The sequence below is a fragment of the Antennarius striatus genome, chromosome 11 (genome assembly GCF_040054535.1).
Source record: "Antennarius striatus isolate MH-2024 chromosome 11, ASM4005453v1, whole genome shotgun sequence".
Classification (NCBI taxonomy): domain Eukaryota; kingdom Metazoa; phylum Chordata; class Actinopteri; order Lophiiformes; family Antennariidae; genus Antennarius; species Antennarius striatus.
Window position 1 is genome coordinate 9,224,769 of NC_090786.1, and position 24,268 is coordinate 9,249,036.

The 24,268-nt window shown below is 40.6% G+C and overlaps 2 protein-coding genes across 3 annotated transcripts in view; both read right to left on the reverse strand.

Moving 5' to 3' along the window:
• Positions 1-82: 82 nt before the first annotated feature.
• Positions 83-7,814, reverse strand: dhx32b (DEAH (Asp-Glu-Ala-His) box polypeptide 32b). Its single transcript, XM_068327914.1, is given in 12 exon segments — positions 83-754; positions 1,231-1,421; positions 2,070-2,260; positions 2,536-2,676; positions 2,772-2,963; positions 3,599-3,748; positions 5,343-5,436; positions 5,687-5,923; positions 6,012-6,387; positions 6,945-7,138; positions 7,504-7,790; positions 7,793-7,814. Coding segments are annotated over 12 exon segments (2,265 nt in total). The 3' UTR covers positions 83-564.
• Positions 7,815-8,960: 1,146 nt separating this feature from the next.
• The window catches only part of adam12b (ADAM metallopeptidase domain 12b), a 68,362-nt gene continuing 53,054 nt past the window's right edge, over positions 8,961-24,268 (reverse strand). Inside the window, exons 14-23 of one of the 2 annotated variants that reach the window (XM_068327632.1) lie at positions 23,097-23,292; positions 22,897-23,005; positions 22,265-22,463; positions 20,645-20,722; positions 19,376-19,484; positions 18,876-19,062; positions 18,226-18,328; positions 17,440-17,691; positions 11,523-11,698; positions 8,961-11,207 (exon numbers count right to left, since the gene is read on the reverse strand). In XM_068327632.1, the coding sequence (XP_068183733.1) occupies positions 11,159-11,207; positions 11,523-11,698; positions 17,440-17,691; positions 18,226-18,328; positions 18,876-19,062; positions 19,376-19,484; positions 20,645-20,722; positions 22,265-22,463; positions 22,897-23,005; positions 23,097-23,292 (1,458 nt within the window). In that variant the 3' untranslated portion in view covers positions 8,961-11,158. The remainder of the gene's footprint in view (positions 11,208-11,522; positions 11,699-17,439; positions 17,692-18,225; positions 18,329-18,875; positions 19,063-19,375; positions 19,485-20,644; positions 20,723-22,264; positions 22,464-22,896; positions 23,006-23,096; positions 23,293-24,268) is intronic. The other variant, XM_068327633.1, reaches the window with a different exon arrangement.

Consider the following 24,268-nt stretch of genomic DNA (forward strand, 5'->3'; position numbering starts at 1 on the left):
TTTTTTAATGTTTTGCGCTCGGTTTCCACAGATGTTCTACCATATACAGTATGTACTACATAATACCAGTGAATGAATGATAAACACACAGTATGATAGATGCTACTTTATTCTTCCTGACTTAAAACAAAAATCATCTGAAAACTGAGTCAGTTTTAAACAGCTCACACACCAATAGTTTTTAAGGAGTTAGGGGACAATACTCCGGCTTCTGGTTTTGATTCTTGATGAACTGTTCAGATCTGGGTCACTGAAGAGAGAAACGTGTTTTTGATGCTGTATCCATAAAGTGGGTCAACGCCTGATGGAGCTGCAAACTCCCTTCATCGCATTAATCAGGCTTGACCCTTGGTGCTGTGGGTGACTGAGGATGTGGATCTGTGGTTTAATTTAAAAAATTAGTATTTATCAACATTAATGTTAATCTGATGTTCAGTAGGAAGATGTAATACAATCTGACATGGAAAATCAAGCACGTTGTGCACTATTCAAAATAAATACAGTGTGTGATTTACTGAGAAAAGTGAGGGATTACAGATAGATTACATTATATGGATCACTCAGTCATTGTATGACACAAAGATCGTAAGTCTTCTCCTGGGGTTCCACCTCCTCCTCCGCCTCCTTCTCAGATGTTGGAGGTTTTTCTTCTTGGTACTGGGAAGTTCTGGTGTTAAAAATATTTTGGAGGATGTCTTTGCTCTTACTCTTTGGTAGATTGTAGAAATAATACTGTGGAGCCATCTGGATGAACCTAGCAGTGGGGAGAACAGAATTATCAGGGAGAAGCACCACAATGCTTTCAGTGCGATGAAGTCATTTGAGTTGAATGGAACAAGAGGAATTTAATTTAATTTGGTTTTGTTTCGTTAAACATTTAATTTAGTTACAGATACTTAAATTATCTGCTGCTCACATTTGTTTAACTGAAAAAGCAACTTCTATTAAACTGCAGCTCCACATTCACAAGGATCCACACAATCCATAATCCTCCAACTACCTGATACCAGTGAACAGGATTATGTTCTCCTCCTCCACCCTTAAAACTAGCTGGACTCATCTCTGTTGATCAGGAGTTTTACATCTAGTCCACATGCCAAATGTAATGTGTCTCTCTGATTGTGTTTAAGCTTCTTCAAATGTGAAGAAACACACAACTTTGCATGGTTAGTTATGCAACTTCAGCTTTAAATATAAAAGCGCCGACATGTCCAGGAGGCTAGGACTCACTGCTCTGGTGTTATGTGGGTTACAATCCGGAGGCAGTTGTCCTCAGAGAAGGAATGCTCATGGAACAGCACCCATTCTGGCAGACCAAGCTTGGGGCTCTTTGCTCCGTATCCAGACAGAGGATAGATCTGAGCCACATTCTCAGTGGTGAGAATGAAGTAGTCCCCTGTTCCATCCACATCCTGCGCCACCTGAGGAAAATCACAGCAACAGTCAGATGGATTTCAACATGTGGCCTGGAGTCAGTGTTCTAGAATACAAATACAAAGTACATGTATGGGTCGAGACAGAAAACAGAAAACATATGAAGGCAGAGGTTTGAGAAAAAAAATGCACACTGCAAAAACAAAACAAAACAGGTGAACTTGTATTTGAAAAAGTTCAAATGTAAATCCTGAAAGATACTGAAGTGTTGATTACAGTGAAAGCAGAGTAAAATTCAAGAATCAGTTAGTGGCCGGAACAAAATGAAGTGTGAGTTGACGTATTGTGATTTAATTCGAAGTGGAAGGTAAAGCGAAAATCTGGTGTCATGTGTATCAACTAAAAAAAGATGGTAGATATTTAAAGGCAAAATACCTGGGTGCAAACATTAAAATAAAACATTAGTGTTAACCCCTCAAGATGAGTTTAAAATGCTCATAAAACCTGACAGTTTATTCCAACACACAAGAAAATGCCACGTAGTACTTCTGGTCTGACATCGTCCTTTTCGGTTTTATTTTGTAATTGCCAGGAATTTGTAGCCTCTTAAAATAAGAATATAGAATTACTTGTTCAACATTCTATGAAAATTGTGTATCAATGATGTCAAGAGAAATAGAGTCAAGTTATCTGACCTGCATGAAGAAGCCTGCCAGCAGGGCTCTCTTGATGTTGAGGGTGTTGCTGCGTGACCCAAAGGCAGGAACTGAGACGGGCAGTTCTATTCTCTTCAGAGTGTCGGTCAGCTCAGCACAAAGAGCGTCAGCCATCAGCAGGGCGGCATGGTTTAGGGAGAAATCCCCACACCACTTCTGCACGTTGCAATCTAACATGGGGAAGGCAGTTAACAAGTGGTCAGAAATCAATAATTATTTAATTATATGTTGAAATATTTGTACTGCTTTAGCAGGTAAATATCAACCCTGAAAGACATAAATAAAATGTTTTGAGAAATGGCATAGTTTTTATGTACTCTGTGCTTATTGTAATTATTTCAAAATCCTCCTAATGGTAATTGTGATGGATGAGATGATTGACTGATTGTCATAGAATCTGTGTGTTTCTTTGTAAGTGTTTTTTGTTTTTGTTTTTTTAACTCACATGGGTCCTGCTGACACTGTTTGAAGGCCTTGTAGATGTTGATGAGGGTGAAGTGATCTCCTTCTGGATGCTGGAACTTCATGTAGCTTTGTGTCACTTCTGACTTCCTGTTCACAAAGGGAACCATGAAGCAAACTGGTGCTAAAAAAAAACAACAACAACAGACAAATGTCTTTGGATTCATGCCAGAAAATATTTAGTGTTTATAATAATTTGCTTGAAGTTGACCTGTTTACCTGTTATCATGGCAGCAATGATGACCACCTCACTGACACAGTCAAACTCACAGGAAGCCAGGAGAGCCTTCGCCATTTGTGGCTCCACAGGGAGCTCCGACATGATGATGCCCATTTCGGACAGGTTACCATAGTTATCCAGAGCTGCCAGATAATCTAGTTCCTCCATTGCTTGCATTAAGCCTGCAGGATCTGGGTTGGATTGGGATTTTTCCACAATTAAAATTTTGCAAAGTTAAACTTGTTTGGACTAAAAAAAAAAAATAAAATCCACAGATTCAAGTGCAAAGAGCAAAAATTGATTGAATTTTATTCTATTATCTAAAGTAGGAAGTCACTGGGACAATTTAGAGACAATTAAGCTGGCACCTTGGTGGGCAGGCTCAGATAAAAACAGCAAGAGGATCACAATTTTATAATCCCCAGAAACACCTACTATATTTCACTCTGCAAAATGAAGTCTTTCATATGACAAATTAAAATCTCTGCTTTTGTAATTAACATGTTTACAGTGAACGTCACATACAGACACAATGTTTATACCGTACTCTATTTGACCAATGGAAGGCTGAGTGTGTGTCTTTGTTATTGAGGGGTAAACAAAAGCAAATGGAGGCAGGTCAACTCTGAAAGTATGTTCACACAACAGATGTTGTGTGTTCAGCTGAAGAATGCCTCACCGCCCTCCAATGACTAACTTCTGGAGGACCAAAAACAATTGGACTGTCTGACCCCTCTAATCAATCTAAATATCATGGCGGTTAAATATATAAATGTAGGGAACATACGGCCATTAAATGTTCATCTTGTCACTTGACAACCCTCACCTGGCCTGTCGATGAAGTGACAATGCCGCAGACCAGCGATCTCCATCCTCTTCAAGAACAGCACGGTGGAAGTGATGTCAGACTCCATAATATACGGTCGTGTCTCCACAGGAAGCTGTCTGTTCTCTGGGTACAGACAGAACAACTTGCCTATAGGAGAGAAAGGTCCTTTTAATACCGGGCAGCAGTAGAACGCTGGCAACAAACAAGTCATACTCAGGGCTTTAGAAAAACACAATTCATTTTTATTCTCATTTGGCTGCACTGAAGCTGGCTCTACATTTACATGCAGTGTAGGTTTTGAGATTATTGAAAACAAATTGCAACAACTCCACTATCCAAATACTCCCAAATGGTCACTCCCTAGTTATCTGCCATCTGCAAGAATGTTGCAGCTTGATCGACATGAGTTTTATTGTGCTGTTGGCACCCCAGAGGCAGGACAGTCCACCAGATAATTCTCCAGTTATGGTGTATGCTCACTATTTGACAACATTGCACTAATGCCAGCAGTATTTAGCCAGAGGAAGACCAGCCCCCTCTCTGGTCCAGCATGTGTAATGTCCCAGAATCAGGAACCACATGTCCGCCTGCTGCACCTCAGACACAGAATATAATCCCCAAACACTACAGCAGCAGAGCCCACTGGCACCTGTACTACCAATGAGTATGACCACAGTAAGTAATCAACTGAAGCATGGACTCTGAATCAGAAAAACTGACACAGGTGCCGTACTGATGGGGACACATCCATCCTCATGAGGAGAATGACCTCTCAGGTCTTGATGACCTAAACTCAATCGTAAACCTGGATGATAGATAGATAGATAGATAGATAGATAGATAGATAGATAGATAGATAGATAGATAGATAGATAGATAGATAGATAGATAGATAGATAGATAGATAGATACTTTATTAATCCCGGAGGAAATTGCATATATCCACTGCTCAGGCATTAAATAACAAATAATACTGGATAAACACCAGGAGAAAAGGAAACATTGACATCACAGGACATACCACAAGACATACATTACACTAACAGACAGACACATGCAGCACTAACAGGACTTATATACTAAACTATAACTAAAATATAAACAGTATAAAATTTAAAAATATTACAGTATTAAAATATAAACAGTATAAAATAAAATCTAAACAGTATAAAATTGAATTAAAATATAAAACAGTATAAAAAATAAATAAATTATATATATATATATATATATACAACAGTATAAAATTACATTTAAATTAAATTAAATCCATATTCAGCCCCGTGCTGACCTCGCCACCTCCCCCCCGCTCCTCCTGAGAGAGTCATTGTACCCCCTGATGGCACGGGGCACGAAGGAGGACCTCAGCCTCTCTGTGGAGGCGCTGTGTGACAGCAGTCTGCCGCTGAAGGTGCTTCTCTGCTGGGAGAAGGTGGTGTGTAGGGGGTGGCTGGTGTTGTTCATGATGGCCTTAATTTTAGACATGGTCCTGCTCTCCAGAAGCGTCTCCACAGAGTCCAGGCTCAGCCCGACCACTGAGCCTGCTCTGAGGATGAGTCTGTTCAGACGGTCCATATCTCATTGATTACTACAGTAATCAATGATGATAGGGTACGCACTGCTTGTGTCAAATCTATGGTGCTTATTTTGGTGTAACTTTTTTCTGTTTTTGTCATTCATCAAAATATATATGTTTAAACTACTCAGCAGATTTGGAGGTATTTTACCAGGAACTTCTCACCTTTTGGACCTGCCAGCTGCCTGCGACTCTCGACTTGACCCCTGCTGATCGGCTGCGTGACGACACAGTTCGTTCTGATACTGGGTTTGTAAACCTGAGACAAGATCACAGCATATTGACCCTGATTAGACACAGGACATAAAAGTCTGATGAACACACTACACATCAGTATATGAAGTAGAAAATATAGAAATAAATCATGAATACGGAATTTGTAAATAATCCTGGACAACTGTTTTTAGTGTCGAACAATAGTGTACTTGATAAATTAAAAATAGAAAAGCTTCAGAAATCTCTATCATGGCTTTAACTCCCATTTAAATGATTATAAAATACTAACATACATATCTTCTCTCAAGCCCAGCATCGATGACAAAGCTGATGGAGCCAACAGCCCAGAAGAAGTCTTCATTTGGGCTCGATGTTAGGAATACTCTGCGAGTCCGACGGGCCTCCCCCTCCCCTAGAATCGGTAGCTTCCCAGGATGTCCAGGATAGACAACAACAGGTAGGAGCTCACCCTGATCAGGGGGTAAGCTGTGCCCCTCGTGACACAGAATGCTGTGGGCCAGATCTATTTCCTGGTTAGAAGGGAAACAGAGGAGGCAGTCAGAGGAAAACCATCCTGCAGACAGCTCCCTCCATCAGTCATTCAGAGCCGCCTTCTACCTGCGCCGTCACCAGAAACACAACCACATCCCCTTCCTCTTTGGATCGGTGGATCTCCAGCACCAGACGGAGAGCAGAGCAGAAGTAGCTGTCACCTGTGCAGCTGTGCACCACCTCCACCTCCACCTGGCTGTGAAGGCGAATCGAAGGCCCTGCTGACACGCTGAAGTGGGCCAACTGTTTGGGTTGGGGTTCAGCGGCTGTCAGGACAACAACACGGAGCTCCAGCCTCTGCAGAGTGATGTGTTTCAGCAGACCCAGGAGCACATCAGTGGATACGGTCCTCTGGTGAGCCTGGTCCACGACTACAATGCCGTAACATTCGAGCAAAGGGTCCGACATCATCTCTCTGAGGAGCATATCATCTGTGCTGTACCTGTGGTAGGAGGTGGGATGATGAAAGACATAGTCAGACACTCTGTTTTTCATATACGTGAAAGTTTCAGAACAGATTTCTGTTAATTCAAACCTAAAAGGATATTCAGGAGAGTCATTTAGCACACCTCAGAATGGCAGTTTAATTAAAGGTTCTTTATCCACACACTGCTTTGCCCCTACTAGCGTAATTTACGTGTAGAATGCACCAGGGAGTGGTTCCTTTCCCACTCGATGCCTGCCTGTTCATCTTTTCTCCCTCCCCTCCATGTGCTGAGCTTCTTTGTTCCCTAGCTGACTTATAAGAGACCCACATGAGGGACTGTGACATATGGACAGACAGGGAGCGGGACAGCTGTGGTGGAGCCTCTGAAAAGAGCCCCTCAAGCCTTTTGTTTGCTTCTCTCTCGACAATAGGAAAGGGCAGGGTGATTTAGCTCCGTCAGGAGGCTTTATTCTACCCCAGCAAGATGATAGAAAGAATCAGAATCAGAAACACTGGATGCACCCTGGGTTTAAAAGCATGAGTCACTTAAAAGTAGCATCACTTCAACATACCTGAGGATGGTGTCATTGGTGCAACAGGTTTCCAAAGGGATGCTGTACCCGACTTCATGGCCAATGTTGACATCCATCTCATCTGCCACTCTTAAGGCGAGATCCACCGCTTGCTGGGCGTGGATCTGGGTGCAAACCACCACACCATGCTGGAATTTAACTGACAGGCAGAACTCAGCGCACCACTGGGGAATCTGGTTCAGAATAAGAGTGAGATGATTCATGGTTCGAAGCGTAATGCCATCATTAAAAGACTTGCTTGTCTTCATGTTTGAAAGCTGTATTGATGTTGAATAAATGTGTAATGTTTCACATGGTGGCATAACGCTGCAAAAAAGCCAAAAACAAGAAATAAGCAACAAATTGAAAGGGAAAAGTGACTTAGTACTAATTAAAATGTGTCCAGATGGTGAGATAACTTAACCTGTCAAGAAATTTTAAGACATGCTGGTTCAAGTCTAGGAATGAGTAATCATTTTTAAAGCAAGATAATTAATCTCATATTTCCAGATCTAAGATTTAAGATATTGGCAAGAACAGAAGAGAAGAATTTACTCACTTGAGAACTCCTTCCAGTTTTAGCAGAGCCGCTGACATTGACAAACTGTCCTTTTGCCAAAGTGTCCATGAAATCCAACTTTGCTTTCCATGCTGGCAGCTCTTTCCTTTCTCTCAGCAGTGTGTAAAACCTAGAGGAATAGGGCAGTCCATCAAATCCATTAAGCTCCAGAATGTCATCACATTCTTTGTCTCTTTGGCTCCAATCTTCTGTGTCCGAACAACTATGTGATTTCCTGGCAAAGCAGTCCTCTCCAGTAAAACTGTTGATGTCCTGTGCCATCATCCCAGTTTGTCTGGTTTAGACTTCATTTATAGATCCACAGAAATTAAGTTTGAATTCTCCAGCTCTCAGGAAATTGTTGGCCCCCATGCAAGCTGCTGCTGCAAGTGAAGGCAAATGAAAGGCTCACCATGCAGCTAATCCCACAGGCAAGTGTGTTCATCACCACATGACCCACCCACCCACTCATCCGTACACACACACACACACACACACACACACACTGCCCTTTTCAATTCAATCAAGTTTTATCAAGTGTTTAAATCAAAATCTGTTCATTATTCCTAAAGAAACTAAAGAAAACATCCATTAAAAAGTTAAAGAGAGTCGGAAAATCCAGGATTCACTTTTTAAATTATCAGTGATAATTTAATTTGACTATTCTGAGATAAGACCAGTACCCCATTAACTATCATAGAAATGTGCTCAGTGGTTTTGCATAAACTGGTGACGGGCAACCCACGATTGGGCCTCGATTGGACGTCCTCGTACAAAGTGAAACGAGGTTATTGTGATGAATGTTGAGCTGTTTCAGATGTGATATTGAAACACAAAAGAAATGCAAAAGACAAGATGTCAGTATTAGAATGCAGCCTTGTGTTTGTATCATTGTATCTCAACCAAACTTAAGTTTGTATGATGGGTTTCTTCTCTCCAAACTTACTGATCGGATGGATCTTGAGCTGGAATAGATCCTGTTAGATTTGGATCCAGAATACGATTTAATACATCTTTTTGCCACTGATTTAATATTTAAAAAATACTTTATTTTGTACATCATTGGTATGCTATAATTTGCATTTCTTTAACAGTATGTTGGGTTTAACAGTATATATATATATATATATATATATATTCCTTCACACTGCCAACATCATCATTTATTTTTTTTCATTATCTTAAATTATTTTTAGCATTTTGTTTGTCTTTTGTTAAGAGAAAAAATCATTTTCTTATTATAATGTAATTGCAACCTTTTACCATCCTCATTATGTTCTCATATTGATTAAACTGTATTTCATAATATTCATTTTCTCGTGATTGATTTGACCATTACCTTGATGGGATGGATGATTTTAAAAGCCTATAAGGAGAATCATTACTGTGTTATGTTGCGTTCTTGAAGGTCAAACCTTCACCCTGTAGGTTTTTTGTGAAGGGGAAAGTTGGGTTTTTGTAGTGACTGCTGTTGCCTGACAGGTGGCAGTGTTGGATACCTGTGACTGGCTGCAACCACGACTGAGAGCACCTCCCCATGTTAAGAAGCAGGTCAAACATTAGTGGCACACATTTGAGCAGTGACTCATTGGGAAATAACACACACACACCTTAAGTATTTTTCATGACACATTCATTTTTTGCATCATTTTCAGACACTGAGCCTCTGTTCACACTTTACTGCTTATTGGAGGAAATGATGAGAAATGGATGAGAAAGCATTTTGGTTTTCCTGTTCATTACATTTTTAAGTATTAAAGGGGGGTTCTAGGAGCTTAAAGATATGAAATGTTCAAAATGATCAAAGTCCTTACTTGTTGGCTGTTATGTGATGATTATTCTTTCCTGAGCTTCAGGCAAACAAGGCAAAAACAAAAAGATCAACAACAAAATAGTCATTTAATTATGTATGTTCATTAAATGCTGAAAGTGTGTCTTCTTCGATCTTTATTTAGTCATTTAGCAGCCAGGTTTGAGATAGTTTCTTTCTTCTGTTTCTTTGATTTAAGAACTGAAATGATTTTGAAAATGAGGATGGATTTTGAACAGCATGTTGTAAATTGTCATAAAGGAATTTTTATTTGGCTTTCATTTAATCAATAAACTCTTAGATGCTATCCTCAAACATTTGTCTCTGCGATGCAAAGCTAAAAGTTAACATTTTTAATATCATGTTTTTACCTTTCAGTGTAAATGGGGCACAGCCTCAACACAGTTTTTACATCTCTGTGCTTGTCAAAAAGGAAAAAAATGGAGCAAAGTGGCATAAAATATTTACACATCAACAATGCTTTTAAACATTAGCATATGCATGTAATGAATTTACAAATGCAGCAAACATCTGACTAATTAACACAGCACTGACAAATATCTTTTAGCACAGACCTTTTGAATACATCTGAGCATTTAAAGCTGGAAAAAGCATTTTCAAATGCGATGCATGTACAATATGCTATGCTTCACTGCCTTCAATCAATCAGCACTGTTCAGAAGGCATTGCATTAGGATACAGCGTCAATATGAAATACATGACCAACACTGACAAGAAGAACAACTGCGCTGTGTCAAGAACAACCAACACTGAGGGAATCATCGGAATGAACTCAAATAAAAAACAAAACTGAATAATCAGTTCAAGTAAAAAAAAAAAGCAAAATTCAAATGCCATGAAGGCAAAAACAAAGAAAGAACACATTTATTGCTGCACACAGTCGAGGAGCAGACTGAAAAGCTCACAGCGCTGAAGTCATTCTTCTTGACTCGCGCACCGACGGATAGAGCGTGAATAGATGTTAAACACAGATATACCAGAGCTAATGTTGAATGATTTGGTGTTGCTGTAATTCCCTGGAACACAATCAGTCCGTCGAATCCGTTGCGACTCTGCCAACATCAGAGGAACATGCAGGGCGTCTGAGACGTGCCCAGAGCGGTTTGTCAGAGCCAGGCTGAAATGTGTGAAAGGTGCTTTTCCTGTTTGCCTCTTACTGCAGACGTGAACTTATAAAGTAATCAAGGGTCTGTCTGCGAGGCTTCAAATCATCAGAGCTGGCTACTCCCATAAAAAGTCATGTATTTGATGTGACTATATCTATTTAATAAAACAAACAAACAAAATAACAAACCACTTGACTGATATCCATTTAGTAGCACCATGGCAACATGAAGAGAAATGATTTGTTTTTTTATTCAATGCATCATGAAAATATCAAATTTAATAACCGTCCTCTGTGACCTACAATGTAAACAGACAACTTGAGTTGTGCTCCATTTCCCTTTATCTTCTCATGACATTTCAATTACTCAACAACTTCACTGATTGTATATAAAAAAAGATATTTTAGCATTTCATTTGAAAAAAAAAAAAGTATAAAAATCACCAAAGGATGTAAAAGAAATAGTGAATCACTTTCATTCTTCTCTAAATGTTTTTCTGTCAGTGTTCTGTGCATTAACTTGTGTTTTCGGAACATAAATATTTAAATAGATAAATAGTTCATTGGTACCTGAGCAAAGACAACAATGCACCTTTTAGATAGGGGTGTAGCACCAAGATGAGATGTTAACCCACTCTTATTAGAGCCGAAGCATCCAAAAAAAGTCTCAATTGAAATTAGTGCAAATCAACAAGTATCAGTCTGTTGGTGTGACCTCATCACTCCTTCTGAGTCTTTGGAGGTCTGTAGGGCAACACTGGTGCAGGTCTGAAACATAGAGGAAAACAATGTTGTCCCTTCTACAATTCAGCTGACATAGCAAAACACAAACATGTATAACCAGAACAGTACTGACACCACAACTTCTGAAATGAAGATGAAAACAAAGGAGCGTTTTATCAGGAGAAAAGTGATCTTCAAGCTCACATTGGTCATAAATAAATTCAGCTGAAAAACAACCTAAAATACATCTTTGATCGAATATAAAACACAGGAAGCACTGAGCCACTATTCATAGGCAGCAGTCATGTTTGACATTGATATGTCAGGCCCATAAAGACGTGTCAATCATGTTGCACTGACCTGCTGGGTAAAGGGATTGTGGGTGGAGGCCTTGGCACGGTGGGGATCGGTATGGGGAGGGGCGCAGTAGCTTGGTTGTGAGCCCCTGCTGCTGTAGTGCTGTGACTCAGATGAGAGCTCCTCACTAATGGGTCTGCGGGGAGGGGTTTCTGTGGAGGGCTCGGTTTCTCAAAGTCCTGAAGAAGAAAGAAAAAGTACAAGCCATCAATTCAGTAATCTTTATGCACTCGCAGGATTTAAAAATATTTCACTGAAACCTTTTCTCAGTCCAAAAATTGGCTGGAAGTTTTTATGTAGGACAGGTTTAGCGATAAAAACAGATGAGGTCTGATCACACTTGACATAATTTTGTGAAAAGTCCAGTCTGAAAAAAATATTTTGTATAGAGGCCAAACAACCGCTCCCTTGTTAAACTAGCCCGTCCCTTTGCAACGGCATGGATATCAGGGAGGAAATGACATCTTTAACAGTACTACGCCTGAGGCAGGATGTCAGGGATGGTATCAGTGGCTCGCTGGGGGCAGGTAGTCCACCACAGGGGTCACCAGAGCACCAAATACTCACGATACTACCATAGTTTTCTGACACAAGTGTTACGCACCAGGAGAAACGACTGCAGAATTCCTGCACCCTGGTTGATCATGTCTAAGGATCCAGAATCATGTCATCAGAATCTGTACATGGTTTAGCAATAAGAAAGTTTAGCTGTAAAAACTTTTACATTCTGCTGTATTTACTCCATATATGATCGATGTTTACGTACACATGGGAAATAATGGTTTCTCTTTAAAAATTCATTGATTTTACACAATAGGACTTCATAACCCAAGCGACCCTGATCTATCCTGTGAGATAACGATGACACTGCAGCGTTACATCACCTCTTATCCCACTGATAACCGACTACCTTTATGAAGATAGGAGACATTTCCCACTAGAGGATATTGTGTTACCAGCGTCATCTCGTCTGTATTCCACGCAGTTAACATGAGATGAATCCCATTAATACCACCATCACCTCCTCCACCTCCTCCATCTCCGTGGCAGTGATATGTGAATGATGACAGAATGTTATCAGAGTGAGAAGCCATCATGTGTTACTTATCTTCACCGCGAAGACGAGGAAATGATAAACATCTACTACCAGCAACCCGGCCTCCTTCACACACACATGCACAGAACCTCCGTGCGCACACACACGCACACACACACACACACACACACACACACACACACACACACACGCACACGCACACGCACACACACACACACACACACACACACACACACACACACACACACACACACACACAAAGAATAAACAGACAAGCTTTCAGCAGTATGCATAAGAGAAATACAAATTTCCACTTCATGCACAGATAAAACTCAGAGAACCAGAGGGTTTAACCACATCCATGAATTACAGTTGTAATCCTGTGACTGTTCACTGCAGTGTGACCCAGACGACTCAAACACACCACAGCTTCAGATCACCACAGCTTTGCAGAGCAGAGACTCCTCTCCATACACGTTTATCACTGAATTCCTCTGTTTTTTTGGCCCCCATGGCTCCAACTGAAGTCAACTTGATAAGGTTGATAAATCAACAGATTGGGGGAGAACACCTGAATTTCAATGACTTGCAAACACCCCAATCAATACCTTCATGGTGACTTGAAACGTGCTAGTGAAAGCCAGAGTTTATGGCCAAGCATCGTGATTGTCCTGGGGGTGAACGGATGCCAGTTATCGTAGCCAGTCTCAGATCAGCTACCATACATGAGTGTGGATCTCCATGTAATGTGTGGTTTATGTTAAAATAAGTGAGGGAAATATAAAATCATTGTCATGTCTCTGCTTAGTTATTTTTGATTAAGCAGAAAATAATAATTGGACAGATAATAGCTTAAATCACTCCCACCATTAACAACAGTTCAAGTCGAGGCCCTTAAATGACTTGTTTGTCCAGCCTGTAGGACCCACAGCTCCATAGTGTCCCACCCACTGAATAAACGGATTGGTTTACAACTCCTACAGATTTAACATGCTGATGATGCGATGCTAACGGTCTAAGTCAGCGGTATCATTATCATTCATTCCACTTGCATATTGAGAAAATGCTTGAAACGTGACATTTCATCTCACACACGCACGCTCGCACGCACGCACGCACACACACACACACACACACACGCAGCCTATCATGTTAAGAGGGGTCACACACTGTCAGTGCAAATGTCTTGAGTCTACCAGAAAGCAAGGATGATAACATGGAAGAAGAGTGGAGGAACGACAAATGAGACTAAGAGAACAGGAGAGAGGGAAAGGGATGAAATGAAGAGGAACAAAATTGATGAAGCGGAATAACGGAAACAATGAAGGATGAAAAGGCACAGGGAGAAGCTGCATATTTTTCAGTAAACTGCTAGACTACACACAAATGAAGCAATAACCTAAGACATAGTTATTTTAGTCAAATCTAAAGAACAGAAATGATAAAAAGTCCTATTAGGGTGTACTAAATTTCTTCTTGAAACTATAAGAAGTAATTGAAACAACAAAACATCAATTACTTCCTGCCAAATATCATTCATTAGTTGAAAAGCACCATTGGTGCCTTTCAACAAAAGAGAAAATGTTTTTTTCCACAAAGTCAATTTGTGAAAACTGTCTGTGAACAGCAGCCAAAAGCTCTTTACATGCACTTAAAAACACCCACGGAGATCGAAACGTTGCATCGCTTTTAATCAGACGGAGCTCCGTTAACGTCACAGCAGGTCTGTTTGACTCTGAAGCTGCATTACTCTCTCACAAGGATACACTTGTTGTTGAGTATTGGGAGGAATAAACATACACAGCGGGGGAGATTCTTCTGATCCAATTGCATTAATTTGAGTGAAATTTAACATAAATTGTGTTTTCAGACTTTTCCCATATGCTCTAACCCCCCCCCCCCACTGGGATCTTTAAGCATATGTTCATCCCTGATAAACTCCTACATGACTGAGTTGCAGAAGGTTTAGTTGTTGGTTTAGGTGTCCAAAAGAGATGTAAGCAGACAGATGAATCATTTCAGAATAATTCCAGACATATGATGCTGCTCTTGGCGTTGCAACTGGAGTTTTGATGGTATTCACATGTCCTTATTCAAAATGAAGGATTCCATTGTCCTCTGTAGCTTGAGAAAGATCTACTGGCCTTGGGCTTACAAGCACCTTTCAAAATCCGTCAGGGAGACTGAAAAATGACCGTCTGACTGAAAATAAAACCATTTTTCTTACTTCGGGAAGAGTTGACATTGTGGAAAGGTATCAATTGCCCTGTGTGTGTGTGTGTGTGTGTGTGTGTGTGTGTGTGTGTGTGTGTGTTTGTTTTTGTTTTTTTATAGACCATCACCTGAGAAGAAGAATATCTGCTTTGTCAAATCCTCAGCTCTCACACGTTTTTCTCTCTCTCATGAATTACTTTATGGTCACAAATACAATGTAGGTTTTATCATTGGAAAAACTTTAACAATTAATGGGGTGCAACTGAGACACAGGCATTAAAAAAGAAAGACAGAAAATCTTCAAACCACGTCAAAGTGTTACAATAAGCTTGAAAAATGTTTTTTACATCCTCCACAAGCTTGCCGTTATTCAATAAGTCACAAGCCTCTGTTTCCTCTTTTGTTTCTTATCCAACAGCTCACGTGACATCTCCCTCCATCTGTTTCAGTGCAGCAAAGCGAGCCAGTAGATATTAGCAGGAAGCATGGCAATGTGTTGGCAGGACACTGAGAAGCCCATTCAGCTGAAGTGTATCTTTATTTGGCACACTATTCATATCAATAAAGGATAATATGCAGCAGGACTGGATATGAAAGTTATTGTTGCTGTTAGAGGTAGAGAAAGAACTAAAGTTCTACTCATAAAAATACACTTTAATCATCAAAAGCAGCATCGGATCTACAGAAGAGTGTCCTCTGGCGGAAAAATAAATTACGTAATAGGTTGTTGATGAGTACTCACTAATATGGGAGCAACATCTCACGTCCAACTACTTAATATATAGTTTCAATAATCATTTCCCTCCAGACAGCACCAAAATAAATCCGAGGAGTTGAGAAAGGAAGTTCAGTTAGACTCACTCTAGATAATTTTCTCTAATTCCTGCATTTTTGTGAAATTATTTCACCCACCGGAAATTTAAACGAAATCATCTGAGAGAATTAAAGGAGCCAATGTCTCTTATGGAGCTTATAAAAACCTGCAGACACCTGAAATGTGACGGGAGACCCCAACTAGGCACTTAAAAGTGTTTTAAAGACCTACACCTTGAAAAAAGATTATCAGTTTGAGAACTAAATAGTAAATAAAACCTTATAAAATGAAAAAAATCCACCTCCAAACTATGGGGGAGTATATTTGCAGTACATGTAACAAGGAGCCGTATTTAACATAGAAAACACATTTTTCTTTCTACTGCTGCTGCCCACCTGAATGATTAACCTTGGTGGTATAAAAATTGGATCTCTTCATGCCTCCCTCTTAGTCCTTCATGCTTTGAGTTTATATCTGGCATTCTGTTGAGCTCCTTATCTATCAAATCTTATGTCACAGGGCGTGACACCAGCCCAGAACCCAACACAGCTCTCGTTGCTGCGCTGCCACAGGAACACATCTGGATTTGGATTCCTCACCAAATCCAGCATCCAGATGGATTTAGTATCTCAGCTATATCCAATAGTGCTGACTCAGCAGACAAGCAGAGCCTTACTCAAGGGATGGCTCACGGGGAGGAAGACAAATTGAATTCCGCTGTCGATATATACGGGCAAGGAATCTGATTGCAATGCAGATATGGAGCGAGTTTCCAACACTTTGCAACAACCTTAAAAATGACTGTTCAAGTGTGAGACCATTAACCCGAGATCTCTCTCCTGACTATCCTCCACTCCTCGTCCGTTCTGTTAATTTCAGTGCAAAGGATAATAACAGCTTAAAATTCTCTTCACGTATGCAATCTAAGACATTGCATTTCCTTTGTAATTTGGAAATCGTTACAATTCAAAGTCGGATTCTTGTCATGCAAAGGGAAGAGCTGAACCTGTCAACAAAAGAAGAATCAAGATCCTGATCCAACTGGAGAATTTAGATCAGATTAGATTAAATTGGTAAAATTAGTAGATTTACGAGCCCGATCTTGTTTGACCTTTGAGGGACAAATGGAACATAAACCCAGGCAGCAGCATTTTGAAAAGAATATCATCTAATTTTGTTAACAACTGTCAACCCAAAAATCAGCTGCTCTCGATAAAACGATGTGCATCCTTTCCCAATGCTTTATGATGACATCATTGTTTATTTGTGATGTGTTTCAGCAAATTCAGATAAAAGAAAAATAACAGAGTAAAACACAAAATGTGAAAATGTTTCCAAGGACAAGAAAGTTGAGACTAAAGGTATAAACCAGCACTGTAGAGAAGAAGGAGCAAATTCATCCAAAGGAGTTAAAGTCATCTAAACTCACTTTAATGCAGACAGGAAGTCACATAAGGACAAGTTTAAGCTTGATCACCTTAAAATCCACCTTTACATATCTATTAGTTTGTCTCTATGGGTTTCTGTATCTTTGTGGACTTTCACCCATCCTTCCATGAGGTGTGGATGTGAGTGTGTAATGACCAAACTTTAATTGTTAGGTAAAACTAGTTATGGAAAATAAAACAATTCAATAATTCCTGGGTAAACTTCATTAACCAAGGAAGATCATGTTACGTGATAAAATATCAAAATAGTTATTACTGTCTTAGCTGACTTTGTTCACCCTTCGTTCTTCCTTTAAACTCCATGTTCATTTTGACGTTTCATTTTAAATCTAAGTGGATATTCGTGACACAGTTATGGATTGCTCAGAAATACTTTTGAAAACAAACCTGCTCCAATCTGCAGGAGGGCTGTTGGCGGGGCAGACTGAGAAAAGGTGGCACCCGAGGCGGTGAGATGGACGGGTGGGCAGGCAGGACCCTTTGCTTGGCGGGGAGGGGCGGCAGGGTGGGCTGGCCCACGCTCAAGGACACTGGCATGGGCTGGCTGATGTGTAGGGGCTGGTAGAGTGGCAGCCTGCGTAGGCTGTGGGAGTGGAAGTTATGTGGGGGGAGAAGAGGCTCGGCACTCAGGAGAGACGGCTGAAAAGAGCATGAGGAGGACCATGTCAGCTGTCGCAGCAGGAAAAGGTGTTACTAATACAATACCACCATCTTTGTAGTATTCAAGCGCAGACACAAATCTGTGAGATTATCATTCCAACAACACATCCACATTTTTCCCTCCTCCTCTGCAAAACAGAATCAACACTGCTCCCTTGTCATAAAAAATAAATATTTACAACAAACGTACAGCATAAGGAGTCAAACAGAAACACTATGATTCTCCATTAGTATTTTTCTAGCGACTGACCCTAGAGCAGTAGCAGGGTGGTTAATATTTCTTCAACAGAGCTGCAGTGAGGTTGAGTCAATTACCCAGCATGCCATTATTCTGTTTGGTCAACGGTCCTGGAAGCATGACTCTAAACCGAGGCTAGTATGCAAGTTGGTGTAGGGCTCTAATGGAGCGTGATTACAATAGAAATCAAATCAAATGGGCTGTGACAGGGACAAACACAAATACAGTAAATATATGCGCGTCTATTAGAGGCACAAACAGACGTGTTGACTCACCTTATAAATGTTGGCTCCAGAGGGTCGGGGGGGAGGTTTGCGCTGTGGCGTGTATAAGGAGTGACTTCTGGTGGGGCTGGTTGGCCTGTTGTCTTCCACAGATCTACGAGAGCAGCAACGTCAAGGTTTAATCTGTACATTTACATTTACATATGTATATGCTGCAAAGCCAACGTCAATCAAATGTGATGAAACCCTAACCCACGCAGTGGGAATAAAGCAGATTAGATAGATTTAAATGTTAACACCTTCATAATCCTTATCAAATTAAATTTCCCCCCAATATAAAATTCTTACATGATTAACTGTGAATAATTACATTTTTACAGAACTAAACATCATAACCTCTAACTTTGAACACATTGTTCTTTATTCAGTGTTACTATTTTTCTGTTTATTTGTACGTGATTTTATCTACATTTGGATTATACATTTTGTGTTTAATGTAAAAGCAAGTTTGGTTGTCAAGAAATCCTCCTAAACTTGTTAAGGGAGAAGAAAAAAAATACAGTAGATATCTTCTTGTCAATTGATACGTATAACCTCCTAGGCACTAGCAACAGCGTCTGAATGAAATTATTTATCATTAAAATTTAACCACATGATCATTCATTCAATGTCAAATAAAAACACTGGCTCTTATTCATCACCTGAATTTCTCCAAAGTGTTCTTCTTATTGGTGAAGATGAGGTGCAGCAGAGTCTTCCTCTTCAGAAAGACGATCATGGCGGTTATCAGCAGGCTGAATAAGGTGACCAGTGTTGCCACGGTAATGACCACGCTGTCGGCTGATGCCATATATGACAACACGCACATTAATACACACACACGCACATCTAGCGCACAGAACAATGACAGGACATAATGCAGAGACTGTTACAGCACATTTCTGAAGTCTGCTCTCAGGACTACAATGAATGTTCTCTCTTTAGTGAGGCAACAGACATCGCTGTCTGATGTATTGCTGGGCGGAGGAGGAGGTTTTACTCTACACTGCAGTCCAAACCACACATAAATCCAGTACTGACTCTGCAAAAACAAAGAGGTGTACAAGGTGCAACTAGAGCTTTATTTTGGTGCTTAGTCTGACTTAGCGCTCTAGTCTCTGTCTGCATGAGTGAGGATGGAAATGAATACGTCCATAGTTACCTGCCAGCCTCATCGGGCCGCTGTCAATGCTCCCCCCAAAGCCTTCCTTCTCACAGAATGGAGGGGCCCAGTGTGCTTCACAGTGGCAGTTCTTCTTGTTATTGCACACCTGAAAAAAAAGGCAGTATCACTATAATTTATTGCATTTCTTCTTTTCTTCTCTGTCATATAATGTTATAAGATTTGCAACTAGTTGCATGAATGGTGGTGTACCTTCTGCAAAGGCTCCTTCCTCACATAACCAAATGAAATTGGATTTTTTTTTTTTAAAATATAAAAAAAGACACTTTCAGCTAGTCGGTGTGACTTTCGGTATAAGAAGACACTGGCTGTGCAAGTGTGTAATGAACAAAACATGTACATGGAGGAGTTCATCCCATAAAGCCCAGACTCTCCAGTGTATTAGTTGGATCAAGGAGAATTCTGAGGCCAGGTAACACAGTCCAGCTGTCAGCTGGAGGTGGGGAGGTGCAGAGGGAGTTCTGCAGCTGTGGGGGATTTACACCATGCACAGACGCACAGTCAAGTGCCTTCCCTGCCTCAAGGCCTCAGACACTCCTTAGCACCAGGTGACAAGGTTAAAAGGCACTCAGGGGCTTTGAGGAAAGTATGATTTGGGGGAGTTTTACATTTGTGTGAAGGGAAATGTTTCAACACTGAGGACAGGGTAATGGTATCTGCCTTCCTCACGTGGGATTACAAGTCCAAAAATTACACAGGAAGATTTTATTAATGCTATGCTTGTTTACAAAATTAGAATATATAATATTACTATGTTTGCTTATGTGTAAGTTAATTGAAATATCTCACATCCACAAGATAACACAACGACGACTATAATATCATAACTGATATGTAAGAAAAAGTCATACCCTACATTTTCATCTCTGTATTTCTTACACGTCTACAATTACAACATCAGGTCTCTTGGAGGGCATGTTTTATGTGATTATTTTTTATTGCTGTGGTCTGACTAACTGGCAGGTTCACAGTTCTATCTGTTTTTGAGCAAAACAACATCATTTTTAAATGACTGACTAATTTGGTTCACGTGTGTGAGGTTGGTGATGGAACGTTAGAGTCCAAAATTTTACGATCGTGGCTTTGATTGCTCTTTGTAAATAATCCCTGCTGCACTGATTGCTATAATTGATAGCAGAGAGGAGGCTAATGTTACCTCATTCACCTGAATATGTAATTGTACCAAATACTAACAAAAACATGTGACTATTTCTTTGCAGGAAGCGTCATTGTCAGACTCACACTCACCCCACGTCCATTGCACTTTCCTGAGCACTCGTGCACATCGAAGACACTGACATTCTGGCACTGCCGATTCAGACACACCTATAAGGAAGAAGCACATAGGAGATCCAATAGATGTAGATGGTGCATGTCAAAATATATGTTGGCTGTATTACACACACAAACACACGCTTTGTGCAGTTCATAATGTGAAGACATAAAAGGCCCTCCATGCTCTGAATCCACACGATCCATAAAAAATATGGATAGGCTGGAAATATGCAGCTGTTGTTTACAACAGTACATAGAAAATAAGGATTTGACACTATGCAGTTTGTAGCTCCCATTTCTTTTCTTTTCTTTTTTTGTTGTTGCTGTGAACCTAATGCCCTTCTTGGCATGGAAACTAGAAAGTCTTTTAGAAGGGAATAAGGGTCCTAACCTTAACCCTGCCTCCAGGTTATCTCAGTTCACCAAAAATGTGTGGAGCAGACTGACATTTTGCAGAGACAACAGCCTGCAGACTAGCTAACCTGGCACAAACCTCGAGGTGAAAGAGATTATCCTTGTTTGACTGCGAGATCTTAAAATGTGGTTTTCATCTATGAGTCTGCCAAGCATGTATCTCTGTGGAGGATTTTTTCCACCCTGCAGCTTTTTGACCTCAGATTAGGAGAAGTTAACGTAAAAATCGTCCCACCACTATCACTTCACGCCTTGACTGGCCACCTGAGCGTAGGTGAGATAAGAGTCACATTTTATTTTTTTGCTCATTATGCATCTAATTCTGGCACTTTTCTTGTGAACAACCCAGAAATGCCTTCTAAGAGAGACGATGAACAAATGCACTTAATATTTATATCTACCCCACTCATACATATAGACATAATGAAACCATTCTGAACAACAAACTTCTTCTTGTTCTTTTCTGGGATGAGGTGGCCAACCATCACAGATGATAAGCAGGGTTTTAATACATGCAATCATGCATTTGTAAAAAATACTGAGAAAACACCATTGGTATCAGCAAAAGAAGAAGTTTGGACAGGCCAGTTCCGGGCCACATGCCAAAACGTAATATTCTTGAAAAAAAAATGAGAGAGCACAATTCCCTCCACAAATGGATTTTATTTTCCATTTTCATCGCAAAGAACCGGAAGGTCTGCGGTGTGAAAGAGTCCTCTGGCACAGAGTAATAATTACCTGCTTTGCTGTAAAGTATATTATACACCTGAGTGACCACACACACACACACACACACACACACACACACACACACACACACACACACACACACACACACACACACACACACACACACACACACACACACACACACACACACACACACACACACACAGTGTTTTAACATGAAAGTCAGTTTGCCAAGACTGGAGGACTGAGATCTTGATAACCTCATCCGCAGAGACAATTAGCAACACAACAATGTTACTTCAAGCCAAAGGAGTCTTTGACTTGCAGGCAGCAAATGAAAGGAGAAACTGCTAAACAGACACAACTGGTTACTGCAAAGTGTCTACATGTGGTTCAATGTTTATCTACACTAAAGCCCTTTCTCTCTGCTACTCTACCATGATACTAAGTCTTAGCATTTAAATGGTCCCCTACCAACCCACCACTCACCATTCCGTCTCCACACTTTGTACCCGCCAGAACCAGTCCGGGATCGGGCATATCATCACCCAGGTACACATGTGTCCCTCGACAGAGAATACGTCCTCCTTCTTGAAGAGGGATGTTGGTTTCAATGGATACGGCGTTCGTCCCAATAACTGGCCTGTTGGCTCCTCCCTGGCACTGTATTTTGCCACACTTTGCATCCCTACATGCACACATGCAGGTATGCAAACATTAGAACACTCACTGTAAAACACGCAATTTAAAAGGTTTTTAAATCACAGACAGAGATAAGTGACTGCAGAGGAAGATGAAAGACTGCTGGAGAGAACCGCACCGATTCCTCTCCTCTGGCCGTTCAAGCAATTACATCTATTAACAAAGAGCCTGATTATACAATTCACCCAAAGGGAGAAGATCTTTAGCACAATTAGGATTAGAATAGCAGCAAATGATTAATGAATACACTCTTACAACTTAATTAACTGCTATCTGTCTCAATTTACATTTTCCATCCATGTAAACTTTTGTTTGAAGATCACATGTCACATCTCACGATGCAGTAATGGTTGCTAATCACACCACTTAAGCTAATCAGTTTTGTTTCGCTCAGCAACTTCTCGGCTGTGGAGTCTTACCTCGCGTCACATTTGACAAAGGAGCCTTTGGTGTCTTTCCCACAATTCCCATAAGGATCCCCTGCAGAGTTGACTCTCTCAAAGCATATCCCTGGTGCAGGCTTGGCTCCTGCATAGAGAAAATAATCACCACCGTGACGCAAGCGTATTCTTACAACAGTGAAGATAATGGTACAAGGTGTCCGTAGCCGTTGGTATACCTGCTCCCCACAGTGTGATGCACTGCTGCTCATGCGTCTGACAGATGCCGTTGTAGCAGTAGCCTTCAATGCTGTGACAGGCTTGCCCATCATGCAGATAAACGTTGGAGGGGCAGTGGGGACTGGCGCCAGTGCAGAACTCAGGGAGGTCACAGGAGTTACTGGGCTCCCGACACAGGGTGCCAGCGAGTTTCAGCTGTAAACACACCCAGAACAGTAAGCGCCTAGGAGTTTGTAATATTCAGACACAAATAGAGCAGCAACGCTTTTGTGATATTTGCTACCTGGTGTGATCGAGATATTGACTATAATGAGAAAACAAGGCTAACAGCCTTGACTGGTATCCCTGTGATGCTGGACAGCAACAGTGCTATAAGTTAAATGCTAACATGTAAACTCCAGAAGATCCACAATTATAATGCTAACATGTTGATATGATATGATTAAAATGATAACCATGTTGACCCTCTCAGTTTAGCATCTTTACAGGATAATAAACCCGACAGTGGTGCTTATAGGGTGGGTTAGAAGGTCATCCAAAATTATTACAGCTTCTCCTGAGGGGGACATGAATATATGATCCATATTTAATGGGAATCAATGCAGTAGTTGAGAGCTGCTTCATTAGAAACCGACAAATGTGAACATCATGTTGGCACTGGATGAAATGTCAGGTGATCAAAAAAGTAATTAAGGTGCTGAATGTCAGTACTTAATCGAATGACAATCCATTAAGTAAAGTGGTGGACAAATACTGCCATCCATAAAATTATGTTACTAAAGGTATTAAAACTTGTTTTATGGGAGGAAAGTGTACTTAGTTGTCCAGGGGCTGCAGCACTGATGAATTGTGGTATTGATTTGGTATTGTGAAGAATGATCTCTCTGTTGTCTCAGCAGTGGATCTGCTTAACTAAAAACTAAAATTGAAAGACTTGATTTCAAACATTTTTTATGTCCACTCTCTCACACACTTCAAAAACTACATTTTGATAGACTGCTCAACAAAGTAAAGTTAAATTATGTACAATATAGTATCAAGTGTTTGTTTTTCTTCTGTGCACATGGGGGATCTCTGCATGCTTTCTGGTCATTTTTTGTCTGACGCAGACAGGCTGCCACTGTGATCGAAATGGAAAGGGGACTGGAGGGTTACCTAGGAATAAAAAAGT